The sequence below is a fragment of the Rhinatrema bivittatum genome, chromosome 4, assembly GCF_901001135.1.
Source record: "Rhinatrema bivittatum chromosome 4, aRhiBiv1.1, whole genome shotgun sequence".
Lineage (NCBI taxonomy): Eukaryota > Metazoa > Chordata > Amphibia > Gymnophiona > Rhinatrematidae > Rhinatrema > Rhinatrema bivittatum.
In genome coordinates, this window is record NC_042618.1 from 473,143,538 (window position 1) to 473,159,709 (window position 16,172).

Genomic DNA, 16,172 nt, shown 5'->3' on the forward strand with positions numbered 1-16,172 from the left:
GCTGTGAGAGCAGCCACCCCGGCCGAAGACACTGAGGAGAGAAGCTTAGAATAAGAGACCAAGAGGGACTGTGCATTTGTATGTGACAAGAGAATTCGTGTGGTGTGTATAAGAAAGGGAGGGTGTATGTGTAAGGGAGAGAGAGGGGACACCTGTGAAGGGGGGTGTGTGTGAGAGAAAGGGCACCTGTGAGCAGTGAGGGTGTGAAGATGTGTATGTTACAGAAAGGGAGCCTGTGGGAGCGTGCAAGAGAAGGAACCTGTGTGTGAATGAGAGAGTTGGAGCCTCTGTGAGTGAAGGGGTGTGTGTGTGTGTGTGAGAGAGTAACTCCGTGTGAGGGAGGGTTAGTGTCTGAGTGAGAGGAGGAACCTGAGGTGGGTGTGAATGAAAGAAAGAGGGAGCTTCTAGGAGTGATGAGCGTGTTTGTGTGTGAGAGAGAAAGGGCACCTGTGAGCAGTGAGGGTGTGAAGATGTGTGTGTTACAGAAAGGGAGCCTGTGGGAGCGTGTAAGAGGAGAAACCTGTGTGTGAATGAGAGAGTCGGAGCCTCTGTGAGTGAAGGTTTGTGTGTGAGACAGAGTAACCCCGTGTGAGGGAAGGTTAGTGTCTGAGTGAGAGGAGGAACCTGAGGTGGGTGTGAATGAAAGAAAGAGGGAGCTTCTAGGAGTGAGTGAGGGTGTTTGTGTGTGTAAGAGAGAAAGGGAATGTGTGCCTGTGTGCATGGAGAGAACACGTGTGTGTGTATGTGAGAAAGAGACTAAAAGTTTGTGCACAACAGCCCCCCTCCCCACCCCATCACCAGGGCATCTGTTAATCAAAGTTCCCAGGTATGGAGAGAGCTGGTGCATTTCTATCCTTCTTTGTTTTAATCATTGGGTCTTAGTTGCAATACTTTTTTGGTTTTTGGAGTATTTTTTTTTAAATACAAGTTTTTAATTGTCAGCTATTTTTTCAAACCATTGGTTTTTATTATTACTGGAAGGGAGGAGGTCGAGGCGAGGGAGCGTTAGACAAGTGACTTGGATGCCTGTCATGGGGCAGGCAGTGACCTGTAACCTACACTCTCCTCAAAACGAACGGCTGAGCCGCTCTCCCGTCAGGCTGAAATGGCAGGTCCAGGAATAGGTCTCTGTCCCCAAACCTGCCACTTCAGCACTGCTTTTTTGGCCACCTGCCTTCCAGTCAGAGCCATCTGAAAGCTTCCCCGGCGAGCAACTCCTCAAACCAGCTGGGAAGCCTCAAAACAGCCTCCTGGACAAAAAGCAGCAGTGAGGTACCTGGAAGAAAGCCAGACCCAGTTAACACTGCTCGGCATTTAGCAAATAAGACCTCCATCCATTTCTGTAGACACTAGCACCCTCCCCCCTCCAAGAAGAACATGGGCCTTCAGTGAAATACAGACCACGGCACGCTGCCAAGAAAGCTTTAAGCACTGCGACGAGGTCTGAGGCTTTCAAGACTGAACAGTACTTTGACAATACAGAAAGGAGAAGGTCTCTGCAAGCTGCGGGGAAGTGGGAGAGATTCCCCAACAGAACCAGGCTGACTCATCCCAAAGCTCGTGGGGCGTGCCACGTTAAACGCTCATGCATAAATACCTTCCAGGTGCTTCAGCAGAGCCCGGGTGCTGTTCCCATGTGCGGAGATAAGGATCGTTTTGCCCTTCTTCACTTCCGGGGCAATCGCCTCGCTCCAGTAGGGAAGCAGCCGCTCCAGCACTTGCTTCAAGCTCTCGGCCTTCGGCAGCTTCTCCCGCGGCACGTCGCAGCACGTGTACCTGCGGTCCGTGTAGATTTCGCGGTAGTAAGGGTGGGACTCCTCGATGGGAGGCGGGGCAACGTCGTAGCTCCTCCTCCAGATCTTCACCTGCTCCTCCCCGTGGTTCAGGGCCATCTCGGCTCTGTTGAGGCCTATCAGCGCGCCGTAGTGGCGCTCGTTGAGTCGCCAGGAGGTCAGGGTGGGCACCCACTCCTGCCCCAGCTCTTCCATCACCAGCCAGGCGGTCTGGATGGACCGGCTCAGGTTGGAGGTGAACACCAGGTCAAACTCGAAGCCCAGCAGCTTGAGGTGCCTGCCGCAGGCCCGGGCCTCCTTCACCCCGTCGCTGCTCAGCTTCTGGTCCACCCAGCTGCAGAACCGGTTCTCCTTGTTCCAGGCTCCTTCCCCGTGTCTCAGCATTACAAGTCTGTATTTTGCCGTCATGGTGGTTGCTTCTGTTCCAGGTCTTGAATGGACAAGGAGAGATCTGGACAAGAGAACATGAAAACAACAACCGTCAATTGGCCCATGAAATGAAAAAGAAAGGCTGTAGGAATAATTCTTTTGGTGGCCGCAGGCTGCTCCTGTGTTCCTTCTTTGTTTCATGAAGGTTTTTATTTAATCTATTCTGCTAGGGATAAGTTGTATAAGAGAGGATTGACCAGACTTAATTCGGTTCTTAGCTGGTCATTATCCTGGGAACAGCAGTTAAATTAGCCACCGCTATGTGCTCAGCTAGTTAAACATTAGGGTGTCTGGCTCATTCTTAGGTCCACATTAGCAACCAGTTCCCCTCTCGCACGCTTTGTCCAGACTTTCTGAACTGATGACACAAGAGAGGTGGAACGTTTGCGCTGGATTCTCAGGCGTCCTGAATAAAATACTCCTTTTGTCTGTCCCGCACAGTGCATTCCCGACCCGGGGGCGTAATTGCCACACAACCACCAGTTCATTTTGGAGCTGTGTTGATTGGAATTTTTTTTTTCCCAAACAACCAAATGCGCCCGAACAAACCAACCTTGCCAAAAACGTTTAATTTTACTTCGGGTTGGAGGTGTTTCTGGGATAAAAGACGGCCAAATTAAGTTTAGACCCCTTTAGCACTCAAGCGGTTGCAGCTGTTGTCACGTCCGATTTACATTTCTTTGGCCACTGAAGGGGTGATGGGTGATTTGCCAGGGGACAGGAACCGCATGTGTGCGTGCGTTGGGGGGTACAGTAGTTCATGATCTGCTTTATAAAAGATTTAAATTAAACAACCTACCCCCTTACCTTTTCCCGCTTTCCCCTCTAGCATTCTCCCTAGCATCTTCCCCATCCCCTCCCCCCCTGGCATTCAGCCTTGCTTCACCTCATATCATCAATCACCATGGAACTTTTCCATCCACAAATTAATTCCCCTCCAAAATAACCACTTTGGTTATACCAGCTCTAGACATTCACCCTCCTGCACCCTGGCAATGTATCTTCTCTTGTCAAACATGACATTTAAATTATTGTTGATCTGTATTTTTTCTCATCTTGTTAGCATTGTCTAGTTATTAAGTATTAATCATAAGTTCCTAGCAATTCATGTAATCATGTTGTGCCTGCTACCTTTTACTATTTTCTAGTGTTTTATGTAAAGCTATTTGCTACCTCATGTTTTATTGTAAACCGAGGTGATGTTCTAAACGTGCCTTGGTATAGAAAACCCCTTAAATAAATAAATAAGCAAGCCTGAGCACAGGAGAGGAGTGGCCGGGAGCCAGGGGGTCAGATCCCACTCTGCCCCCCGATGCTCCTTGCGACCTTGGCAGAGTCGCTGCACCTTAGATACCAACCTAGACCGTTAGTCCCCTAGGGCAGGGACTTACTTCTAAATACGTGAATTATTAAAAAAATAAATACATGGAAATAGTTCCCGCACCTAAACCCTGAAGTACCCTTCAGCTTGACAGGCAAGCAGTTAAACAGAAATCAATCAGCAGTCGATGTATTCACATTCTGCCTTGTGACCGGCAGAGCCGGTATCTCCCTGTTCCCAGAGGGTTTACAATTTAAGTTTGTATCTGGGGCAATGGGGCTGAAGGGATTTGCCCAACGTGAAAAAAGGAGCAGCAGGGGGGAGAAGCGCGATTTGAACCCTGAATCGTGGCCTCTGAGAAAGCAGACAGGGATCGCATTGAGGAGGGAAAAAAAAAGAAATCACACACAGCAGCACAGGAAAACTTGTTTCAAGTCTGCAGTCCAGCTGGGCTTAGGGGGTGCCTAAAAAACAACAACAAAAAAGCAAAAGCACAGCACGCTCGACCCCGGGTGCAGCACCTGCCCCCAACTTCTCCAGGCCTGCAGGGGGTCAGAGCCGTATGCATGCTCCACCCAGGGCTCCTCTGAAAGCAGTCCAGAAACAAAAACACACACACACACAGCGCATTAACCGTGCACAAAAATAAAATCCATTTACTGGCCACCGAGTGCGGGAAAACAAGCTCCACGGCGGCAGCAGGCTGTGCACCAAGCTATCGGCAATGCAGAAAACACCAGGTCCTGTAGCACAGAGAAGCAGCGACTCTGGCACAGATGGGCGAGTAAGATTTGTGGCTCGGGCGGAGGGGGCCCCGTCTCTCGATTCTTCCATTTCCTTTCTGTGCCGGGAGTCGCACTCACTCAGTAACTCCCAGGCATTTCTCCAACTGCTGAAGCTAATCCCCCAGACACGGATCCTCGGGAAATCCTCTGCAATCGCTCTGTGGCCCAAGCCACGACCTCCCCTATAGTATAATATAGGGCAGGGCAGGGCAGGGCACCCCCTCCCCACCCGTCTTAGATAACAGGACTGGGTGGGACAGCACCCACCACCTCTCTCTGTCTCTCAAGGAGGCACCAAGAGGACACAGGGGCTCTGTTAAAAGCCCCCAGCCCCTCTTCCTACCCTCCTGTTCTCGGTCATCGCACCCCCTCCTCCGGGGTCTGTACGAGTAGGGGGCACAGCGGGAGGGAGCAGCTCCTGTAGGCCGTACAGAGCGGGGGTGACATCCCCTCCAGCCCTCAGGGCCGACTGCAGTTCCTGTTGCCACCTACCTACGTCACCTGGGGTGCGGTTTAAGGCGGGGAAACTGTACTTTTAAAAACAGAAATCCATTAACTACCGTATTTTTCGCTCCAAAAGACGCACTCCCCCCCCCCCCCAAAGTGGGAGGGAAATGTCTGTGCATCGTTATGGAACAAATATAAAAATAACCCTAACTACAACCCCCCCCCCCCAAGACCTGCCAAAAAAATCCCTGGTGGTCCAGCGAGGGTCCGGAGCGATCTCCTGCGCTTGGGTCGTTGGCTGCCAGTAATCAAAATGGCGCCGACGGCCGTTTGCCCTTACTATGTCACAGGGGCCGGCCAATGGCACCGGTGTGACATAGTAAGGGCAAAGGGCCGTCGGCGCCATTTTGATTACTGGCAGCCGACGGCCCTTACATATGTCACTCGGGCTACCGGTGCCATTGGTCGGCTCCTGTGCCATAAGTAAGGGCAAAGGGCCGTCGGCGCCATTTTGATTACTGGCAGCCGACGACCCAAGCGCAGGAGATCGCTCCCGGACCCGCTGGACCACCAGGGATTTTTGGCAGGTCTGGGGGGGGGGGGTCACGGTTGTAGTTAATTAAATTTAAAGGATTGGGATGGGGGTATTTTGTTTGTTTTTTCTCACAGAAAGAGAACAATAAAAGTTTTCTGATCTAGGGAGTGGACTGAAATGGCCCTCCCCAGACCCGAAAACGAAATGGGGGCAAAATATTTTTTTATGCACTCCCCTAATTTGCTCCATAAGATGCACAGATGCCCAGGAACAGAGCCAGTTTAGCACTTTTTTTTTTTTTTTTAATTATTTCCTCCCTCTGAATCCTAGGTGCGTCTTATGGTTATGGTGGCGTTATTTTGACGTTTCCGAATGACGGTATATAAAACCCGTTAAATAAATAAATAAATGGTCAGGTGCGTCTTATGGAGTGAAAAATACAGCAAATACTTTATTCAAAAGGATCCGGAGACCATGGAGTTAGCACTCAAAATTTACACTGAAAAATCGGACTGTGCTCAAAGTCTTTGCACCTTCCTGTAACGAGCCCGCGAGGACTCCACGAAGCTTAAAAATAACCCTGCCTGACTGGATGGTCTCTAAGTTACTGCTGGGTCTGTGCCAGGCGGTGAGGATTCCCAACCTCCAACGGCATACTACATCCCAGCGGGAAACTTTTCAGTTTTGGGGGAGAAAAAAAAAAAAAAAGTTTCCCACCAGTTCAACATACAAAACAGGCACACATACTAATGTTTCCTTAAAGACTGCAGGTGGAAACTTCTACCTCACCGGGCCTGGACTCGAGGCCACTGCCAGCCCTGAAGAAGGTCTGACCATTAGCATTACTGCCCGCCAGCATCAAAGCAGCGCCACGTGGGCACACGGCTGTTTCCATGTGTGATTACAGAAAGGAAGGTTTTCCATACGTACCAAGGATGCAAGGGAGAAAAAAAAAAAAAAAGGTCAGTTTTGCTGAAGGCCGTGGAGAGAATGCCTAGAAACGCAGTTTCATCATTTTACCGTTCCCCTTCCCTGGCAAATCACCCATCACCCCTTCAGTGGCCAAAGAAACGTAAATCGGACGCGACGACAGCTGCAACCGTTTGAGTGCTAAAGGGGTCTAAACTTAATTTGGCCGTCTTTTATCCCAGAAACACCTCCAACCTGAAGTAAAATTAAACATTTTTGGCGAGGTTGGTTTGTTCGGGCGCATTTGGATCTTTAAAAAAAAAAAAAATGCCAATCCACGCCGGTGGCTGAGCAGCAATTACGCCCCCGGGTCAGGAATGCACTGTGCGAGACGAACAGTGACACCGGGTTTTAAAACAGGGTTTGTAGCCCAAAGTCAGATGCCTTCTAGCCCAAAACTCGCCCAAGTAACCAGGTGAAAGAGAGATACCAGCCCCAACAGTGGCCCAAACTTCAAAAGAACAAATAAAGGCTACAATAAAACGGCATTTTCAATAATTATTTTATTTCTGAGGCAGTAAAGCAAACATACGCTTGTAGTGTAGTAAGAGTATGGCTGCACAGAAGTGCATAAATAAGAATAAGTAAGTACCATAAGCCCTCCCTCAGCACCCTGAGCACAGAAGGGTAGTCCGGCATTACTCTCGGACCACTTACAAAATAGTTCAGACTCGGAGGAGCTCACCATGTATTCTGGCACAGCGACAAACTCCCTCAGCAACTACGTCTTTTGCCACGGTTTTCACAGAGGAAGGGGGGTGAGAGGGGAAAGAGGTGAGAAAGGCCGGGAGGGAGGGCAAGATCCCCGCAGTTCCCTCCAAGCTGAGCGCGTGAGCGATTGGTTGCACATTCCGGAGCTTCGCTCACAGGTTTCACGTGGTCGCTCGCATAAATTCTCCTCTGTGCAACGTGGCTACTGGCGCTCAAAAAATTGGTGGGTTTACAAAACACTGTGGCTCATGGAAACAAACCCCCCCAAAACCTGTGCCCGCCTGGTCAGTCCTTGGAGGGAGCATTTATCCCAGCTCCTCATTCCCATCCTCTAGCCTCCCTTAGTCCCATGCTCCTTCGAATGCCGCCCTCTCTCCTCGCCTCCATGTTTAGGTCTCCCAGTCTCCTAAGTCTTTCAATGCAGACCGCACAGCGTTTTCCTTGTCTATGGATCGCTCCCTTCCTTAGACATCGTGATGGAAAACTTATGAGACTGGGAGGACTTAAACGTGTGTACCCTGGAGGAGACAGAGGAGTTATGCTATAAATGCAGGAGAATCAAACTCTGTTCCCATAGAAAGGAAGCTGCAGAACCAAGGATCACGATCTGAAATGCCAAGAACGTTGTCAGGAAATATTTCTTCGTGGAAAGGGAGGTGGGTGCCTGCACTGACTTCCCAGGAGAGGAGGCGAAGGCGAGACAGCAACGGAATTCAGAAGGGCGCGAGATAAAGACTGCGCACGCATAGTAGCTAGAGGACAGAAACGGGGGAACCTGCACGGAGCGGCATTTACCGCCCTTAACAGAAAGCATGGGGATAACCTGCACAGAGTGATGGGCAAAAAAAAAAATAGTTCCTTCCCCTAATCTCGCCTCCTACCTCCTGTGATCTTCAGTTCTGCGCCGAGATGGCAGAAGGGTTCGACAGCGGGCTCGAGGATGCAGCTCGGTTTTCTTACCAGTGAGAGTAGCTCAGCACCGTGGAAAACGCTCTTCCTTCCCCCTTCCTCATCCAGGACGGCTCACCACTGTGCAACTGGGCTGCCTGCTGTCAAAAAGGTGACGGCAACAAAAGGGAGCTGCTAGCACACAGCCGCACAGTCTACTGGCCCAACCCGCACCAAAAACAAAAGGTTTTCCCTCACAACAAGCAAAAAAAACAAAAAACATTAGCCCAACCCACACAAAAAACGTAGCCCAACTGGACGTGAAACTACAAACAAAAGAGTATTTAGTCACAGAAAAACACAGGCACGCCTGAGAACTCTCCCAGATTCAGCCAGCAAGGTTGCACCTCTCTCGCATGTCATCAGCACAGAAACTCTGGACAGAAAACCTGTGGTTAACGTGGATCCAAGAACAACCCAAGAGAGGTGAAGATAGTAGGACCCATAAAAGCCTTTCCTTCTTTATCTACCAAAGGCACCTGCCGTAACCTTGGTCAAGTCACTCTCAAGCACCCCGCTTAGAGAGCAGCTCTTCGGTACAGGGATTCATCTTGCCTCCAGGCAATCTGCCGTACAGCGCCCTTTGCCTGGAGCTATCGTATAACAGCCAAATAGCAAAGAACTCATCAAGCACAGTGGTGACACGACGTCTCCTGAATAAAAGCACCGAACAGGGTGCCGCTGAGAAGTCCAAATGAGTCTCCTAACCCCCAGCTGAAGCCCCCACTGCTCTGCCGAGATCATGAGGCAAGCAGGAGCCATGCAGAATACTGTCATAGGGTACACATGTGTAATCCCTCTCCCACAGCTGCACACACACACAGCTGCACACTAATTCTGGACACGCACACAACAGGAAAACCTAAGAGGATGAGCAGATCCGAGAAACCGGGCCAAGGTCCAAGCGCAGAACAAGGCCAGTTCCAGGGGAGGTGGAAACCAGCATTTAGCAGATTTGGGGTGAACTTGGGATGGACATGGAGGGCAGCGATGGGAAAAGATAAAAGACGAGCTAAGGGAGGAGGGGAGAGGGAACTGGTGTTGGCTGCCTAGGGGAATACATTTTAATTACTAAATGACTCACCGTCCCAAACTGAAGCTCAAGGCAGGTTATAATCGGGTACAGTAGGCAGGGTCCCTGTCCAGAGAGGACGTTACGGTCTTTGGGGCTGATGTAATAAGCCCTGCATTAAGACCTTGTGCTGAAATCCAGCAAAATGTTTCTTGATGCAGGTGTTAAAAAAAAATGTATATAACTTCCAACGCATTAAGTAAATGGTAAGCTAAAGCATCTTTAGTTAAAGATGTGCAGCGAGGGAATCGCAGACAAGATTTATGCAAACAAAAATGCTTTGTGCACTTAAAACATGATTTATGCTTGGTTTTAATGCACAGAAAATATGCTTTATGTGCAGGGAAATGCTTTCAGCACAGAATATTGTGTGTGACGAAAGCCTCTTTTCTGTACATCAATCCAGACTAGAGCAGCATTCCTGCTTCTGCCCACAGACTGGCACGAAGTGCTTGAAACCTTACTCCCACTTCTGAGCAGGAGTAAGAAAACCCGAGTTAGGGCAGAGGGGTCATAGCTAACGCCGTCATGAACATGAGATTTCCAGGAGAGGGCGCCGAGCAGCACAGAATCCTTTACACGCACTTTTTCTGTGCCCGGGAGTGCAATTTGCACACAAAGCGTGCACACACAACCGCGAGTAAAACTCGTGCGTTCTACTTTGGGCCTTAAATTTGTAGCTGAGGCAACGGAGGGTGAAGCGTGAAGGCGAGGCGGAATCTGAACCCTGGGCTTCCCCGATTCTCAGCCCTTTCCTCTAGCAGAAGCGGGAGAATCGCGTGGGCACACCTTGAAAGTGGGTTACATTCGGGTGCTGGAGGTATTTCCTCTTGACCGACATCTCCATAATATTTAGGGGGGCTGGGGAGGAGGCCAGGGTTAACAGAAGGCCATGCAACCCCAGTGGAGATGCGACTGCCTGATGAGCAGGTCCAAAATCAGGATTACATTGTAGGTTAAACAGCAGCAGCACAGTTTTGGGCTAAACCGTACCAACATTCAGGACCAACATTCGGTCTCCGAGAGCAGCAGCCGTGTGGCGCCTGCGAATCCCCTGGCGGACCTGTGCAGTATCCAGCAGTCGGGATCCAGACGCTTACTGAAGCCGGCAAGATCTTTAAGAGCCTGTGACTGATCTAATCCTATTCTGGAAGTCTCATTTAACCTTCACAACCTCCTGTGGTCGTGAGCTCCACAGTGCAGTTCTGCGTTGTACCAAGTATTATAAAATCCCCTCCATTTCTATATAAAAACTTCTGCCCCAGTCCAACAAAAGTCTCCATCTAAGCTCTGAATGATTACAGCACTTTAAGGAACTCATGAGGTAGGCATGAAAAAAAAAGTCCATGTTTATATTCATTCACAAGTCCAAAAGGCATTCATACATCTTACTCCATGCTAGCAACAGAATATGCCTTAGGTACTTGCCATAAAAAAAAAGTGTTTCAGAAATTAGAGTGAACAAAAAGCAAACATACAGATAAGCATGCGTAAATGACACATGCGCATCCATGGATGCTTCCTATGAAAAGTAATAAAGAATCACACCCGTGTTTGGTGAGAAAATCTCTGTTAGATCTGTGCGCTGCAAGTCAACACGCTGTTTCCTAATGCACAATCTACTTTCATTTTCTAATTCCCGATGCAGGAAGCTAACGCATCAGATGTCAAGTGGTGCAGACAGGAAAACGAGCGTGCAGCACAAGCTGAATGCACATTTTAATTTCCTAACAGATTGCTAGCTCCGCATGAAGATCCTATCAGATTGCTGACGACTCCTTTAGGAGCCAATAAATACAGATTGCTGCCCCGCAGTCTAACTAACAACAGATTTATAACAGGCGCTGTGCGTGGCGGAGGTACTCCAGATTCTTATGGTCTGTAAAGACAGTGACTTGATGTTGCGCCTTTTCGAGCCAAGGGCACCATTCTTCGAATGCCATCTTTATAGCCATTAGCTCTGTATGTTATATTATGCACTGACTTTCTGAAGTTCCTCATCTCTGCTGTATTCAAGAATGCTAGTTTGAATTTAAGGAAACAGAGGACTTTGGCTGGCTGCATTCCAGCACGTAGTCAACAGCCCAGACCCATTAGCTGATTTCTCAAATGAAATGCACTGCACTTATCTAGAATCAACACTCTGCATATGCTCTGATTGGTCAGTATGAAAGGTATTTTTATTTATTTTTATTTATTTAACATTTTTATATACCGACCTTCATGAAAGAAATTCATATCAGATCGGTTTACAAATAACATGAGGGGAATAACAAAGTCAATCATATAACAAGAAATGAAAGTTACATATAACAGGGGGTATTAACCTGGATGGCTAGAATAGCCGGAGCGATAGAAGGCATAACTGAACAAATTAGATAATACAATAATATGATGAGAAGAGGCGTAAGTGTATAGGCTACACTTGTCATAGAGTTTAGCTAGGAGTCAGTGTCTGAATTAGTGAGGAATTGCTGGAACTGTTGGTTAAGTGAAGGCCTGGATGAAGAGCCATGTCTTAAGTTTTTTGCGGAAGGTAGACGGGCATGGTTATAACCAACCAAGGTAGACGGGTTATAACCAACCAAGGTAGACGGGCAAGGTTATAACCATTACTGGAACTTTGGGGTGACTTGGAGATTATGCAGTTGTATGGACCTGTCGCGCCCCCCCCCGGAACAAACTGTTTCCTTGTGCTTTGTTCCGTTCCCTGTCCCCATCCCCTTTGTCTCTGTCTGTCTCTAATTAAAGTTTCATATTACATATTGCTTCAGTGGTTTGTTTAGAATCAACAGCTCTTTATCTCCTATTCTGTAATTTTTCTCTGCTGGAGAGAAGCGACGGGAGAAGAATGAGCAAGTTTGTAAAGCCTTCGAATCACCGGCCTGGCTTAGTACGGCCCCTACGCCAACGTCTGAGGCATCGACCTCAACGACAAAAGGCTTTGTGGGATCCGGGTGTCGGAGACACGACTTGCTCGAAATTTCTGGAAGGCAGCTATTGCCTCCGGAGACCAATTTGCAACATATTGGCACCTTTCTTTGTCATAGCTGTAAGCGGAACTGTAAGTGAGGAGTAGTTCTTGATGAAAGTCATGTAATAGTTGGTGAAACTTAAGAAACGTCTGAGAGCCTTTAGACAGGTGGGTTGTGCCCATTTCTTAATGCTCTCCAGCTTCTGTGGATCCATTTGAAAGCTTGGTTGGAAACAATGTAGCCCAAGAAAGGCACTGATTCCTTGTGGAATTCGCACTTGGATAGCTTGGCGTATACATGATTCTCACGGAGTCTTTGCAGCACTCTTTTGACATCCTTAAAACGAGTGGTCATGTCTTGAGAGAATATTAAGATGACATCTAGGTAGATAACGACACTTTTATAGAGGAGATCCCGGAAAATGTTGTTCATTAAATTTTGAAAGACAGCCGGGGCATTGCACAGGCCGAAGGGCATCACTAAATATTCAAAGTGACCGTCCCGGGTGTTAAAGGCCGTTTTCCGTTCATCGCCAGCGCGAATGAGAAGTAAATTGTAGGCTCCTTTCAGATCAAGCTTGGAGAATATCTTGGCTCCCTGTAGTCTGTCGAATAGCTCTGAGATCAGAGGCAGAGGATAACGATCTTTCACTGTTATCTCGTTGAGACCCTTGTAATCTATACATGGACGCAATGTTCCGCCCTTCTTCCCCACAAAGAAGAAACCTGTGCCAGCAGGAGACTTGGAGGGTCTTATGAAGCCCTTTTGGAGGTTTTCCTGAATATATTCGGACATGGTTTTATTCTTTGCCACAGAGAGGGGGTACACCCGTCCCTTGGGTGGTTCAGTGTTAGGCATCAGATTAATGGCGCAGTCATAGGATCTGTGAGGCGGTAGTACGTCCGCAGCTTCTTTTGAAAAGACATCTTGGAATGATGTATATTGAGGCGGCAACCCCGGCATTACTGGGGTAATTGGCATGCTGGGTATAGGAACGACTCCATCAGGCATTTCCCTTGGCAGTCTGGACCCCAACGTGAAAGTTCCAGTGTAGCCCAATTGAATTGAGGCATATGCTGCTGCAGCCACAGTAATCCCAGTACTATAGGTGCATGGCCTTCTCTAAAACAAAGAAGGGGATAGTTTCAGAATGGAGAGCATCGGTCCATAGACATACTGGTTTGGTGAGTTGGGTTACTTCACCCGGTAAGGGCTCTCCATGAATGGACGACAGAAGTAGTGGGGATCCGTAGGTGCTCCACCAATCGTTGTAGAATGAAATTGCCTCCTGCCCTGAGTCTACTAGGGCAAGAGTCTGATATTAGGGTCCGCAGATCAAGGATACAGGAAGAGAGAGAGCTGAGGAGAAGGAGCAGTAAGACCTAAGAAGAGTTCTCCCGCAGGACTTAGGTCTGCCAATTTCCCGGACATATAGGGCATGTTTGAACAGCATGGCCAGCTTGTCCACAGTACATGCACAGCCCCAATTTCTTCCGTGTTCTTCTCTCTATGGATGTCAGATGGCTGCGGCCTAATTGCATAGGTTCTTCTTTGCCAGCAACTGGGACCGAGGGAACAGGTCTGGGTGTGGACTTAACTAGAGCTTCACCCTGAAATGGTTTTCTGGGAGTCTTGGTCTATTGAACCTTGTCGCGAATACGGCGATCAATCCTTGTTGCCAATTTCACTAGTTCAGCCAAGGTCTCAGGCATCTCACGAGCGGCGAACTCGTCCTTTAGACGAGAGTTCAGTCCTTAAAAGAAGAGGGTCTTCAGGCATTTCGGGTCCCAGGATAATTCAGACGCCAGTGTCTTGAATTCGATAGCGAAGTCAGCTAATGGTTTATTACCTTGCTTCAGGTGAACCAAAGAAGATCCTGCAGTGGTATATCGGGCAGGGTCATCGAAAATTGATTTAAACAGTTTGAGGAATCCTTCAAGGTCATGAAGAATCGGATCCGCATGCTCCCACAGTGAAGAGGCCCAAGACAATGCTCGGTCCATCTAGATACGACAAGATATAGGTGGTCTTGGCATAAGCTGTGGGAAAATGGCTGGGTTGCAGGGAAAAGTGCATGCACTGGTTAATGAAACCTCTGCATCTCCAAACTTCCCCCGAGAAGCGGGTAGGAGCAGATAGAGGTACAATAGTCTTGACCATCACTTCAGACGGTGGTGGTAGGTAAGTTCATCTGTGTGTGCAGTAGGTTGAATGCAGCGGTCAAACCCTCCAGCGCATTCTCCTGTTCGGAGATTCGCTGGGCCAGGCCTGGAATGGCCTGCAATGTGGTGAGCTGAGTCAGATCCATGGAGTTAGCAATCTGTTATGGTTAAGCGGTGTTTGGGTGGATCCTTGGGTATTGTGGCAATGACCACTCCCATGGGGAGGAGCCCCGTGAGGAGCCACAGTACTAGGCTAGACTTAGAACGCACAAACATAGTTAGTTCTTTATTATACAGCTTGAAGAGTACCACCAGAGGTGGCAGTAGTGAGGCAGTCTGGCAGTAGCAGTCTCAGGGACCTTGGCAGAGGGAGCCCTTCTCACCCCGTTGATATAGGGAGGTTCCGAAGCAGGTTTCCCAGCAAGATAGTACTGTGGATGAGACAGGTTGAAGAAGAAAGTGCAGGCATCAAGGCAGGGAGAGCAGGCCCTCGAGGAGCGAGTACCTGTTCCCTGTAAGGCACCTGAAATAAAGCAGATGGCCCCCGAGGAGCGGGTACCCAGTTTAGCAGTTACCCCATAGGGCAGAGAGAGAGCTTCCAGCGGCAGCACGGAAGCGGCAGAGTAGTGTAGACAGGAACGGATTCGAGTCCTTGCTAACTCAACGAGCTAGCAAATTAGAATAGGTTACATACCCGGATGACGTAGCTTCAGCAAGGGAGAACGCCCCCAAGGTTTGCAGCAAGGTTGGAATAAAGACGTGGGAGGAGCATGGCGGAAGGCTGCACCATAGCCGTTCCAGGGACGCCGGAGAGGTCGGCTTGTAGACGCGGCGATAGCCATCTTTCCTAGGTAAGTGGGAGAAGCCGGGAACGGGAGGCAAACGGGAAGTGGGAGGCAAACGGGGCGAAGCCGTCTAGCACCGACGGACGCAACACTTTCTTGGCTGCTATTGCTGCACGCTGAGCAGAAGATTTCAACATCTCATAAATGATGACACCTAGATCCTTTTCCTGAGTGGTGACTCCCAATGTGGAACCTTGCATTGTGCGGCTATAATTTGAGTTGCTCTTCCCTAAGTGCATCACTTTGCACTTATCCACATTGAATGTCATCTTCCATTTGCATGCCCAGTCTGCCGAGGTCCTCTAGTACCATTGCTTCCTATTCCATGATTTTTTAATTTCCTCAAGAGTCTCTCAGGAGGAACTTTGGCAAACACTTTCTGAAAATCCAGATCTAATATATCATCTGGCTCACCTTTATTCACGTTTATTAAAGCCTTTACAAAAAGACTGGTGAGGCGGTTGGCTTTGTCCCAGTAAACTATTATTTTGACAAATTGAGATATAGTTGAAGATTAGTATCCTTTCAAAAGAAGCACATCTGCTGAAAGCTTGCACTTCTTTGCAAAACTCTATGGTTTTGAGGAAATTGTGTTGTTTACTATACTAATATTGCAAAAAACACAAAGACCAAAATGTCCCATTCATTAGCCCCCTTCAGGGTAGATGTGCATATAAATTCCCTTGTGCAATGCCCGTGGTAATTTAAAAAAAAAAAAAAAGTGGCAGGTCAGGCCATCGGTAGCCTCCACCTTCCATTCCAGCCGCATTGAGAAAAAGGAAGCAAATTCTGAGGTCACAAGTCCACATCAAAAGGTTCCAGGTTGGCAGCCTGTCGTGACCTGGCAGAAAATCATTCACCGTGCAACCCAATGTCATCTCCTCCCTCCCCCGTATCGTTTGCCCATCTTTTCAAGCCGTTTTCTACCACGCCCAAAATCTGCCACAGGGGTCTCCACCACTTCAGGCCATGCCATCTTCAATTTGATTTTCTTTTTCTACAAACCAACACCAGGCATGCTTCTGTGTCTTCTTACCAAGTTTGTAACAATCCCCTCAGCCACCGTGCTTAGCGAGGCCGCTGTTAAGGAAATAAATGGCGGCTTTAATTGTGGTCGGTCCATGAAGATCCCCCCATTAAAGCCCTGTCACAGAAAAACGCATCAAAAATAAAACCAACA

The 16,172-nt window shown here is 48.6% G+C and overlaps 1 protein-coding gene across 7 annotated transcripts in view; it reads right to left on the bottom strand.

Moving 5' to 3' along the window:
• Positions 1-16,172, bottom strand: part of BPGM (bisphosphoglycerate mutase) — a 52,951-nt gene that overhangs the window by 19,362 nt on the left and 17,417 nt on the right. For 2 of the 7 annotated variants that reach the window (XM_029597264.1, XM_029597257.1), the window contains one exon: positions 1,598-2,244. In XM_029597264.1, the coding sequence (XP_029453124.1) occupies positions 1,598-2,201 (604 nt within the window). In that variant the 5' untranslated portion in view covers positions 2,202-2,244. The other 5 variants (XM_029597263.1, XM_029597262.1, XM_029597261.1 and 2 more) reach the window with 5 other exon arrangements.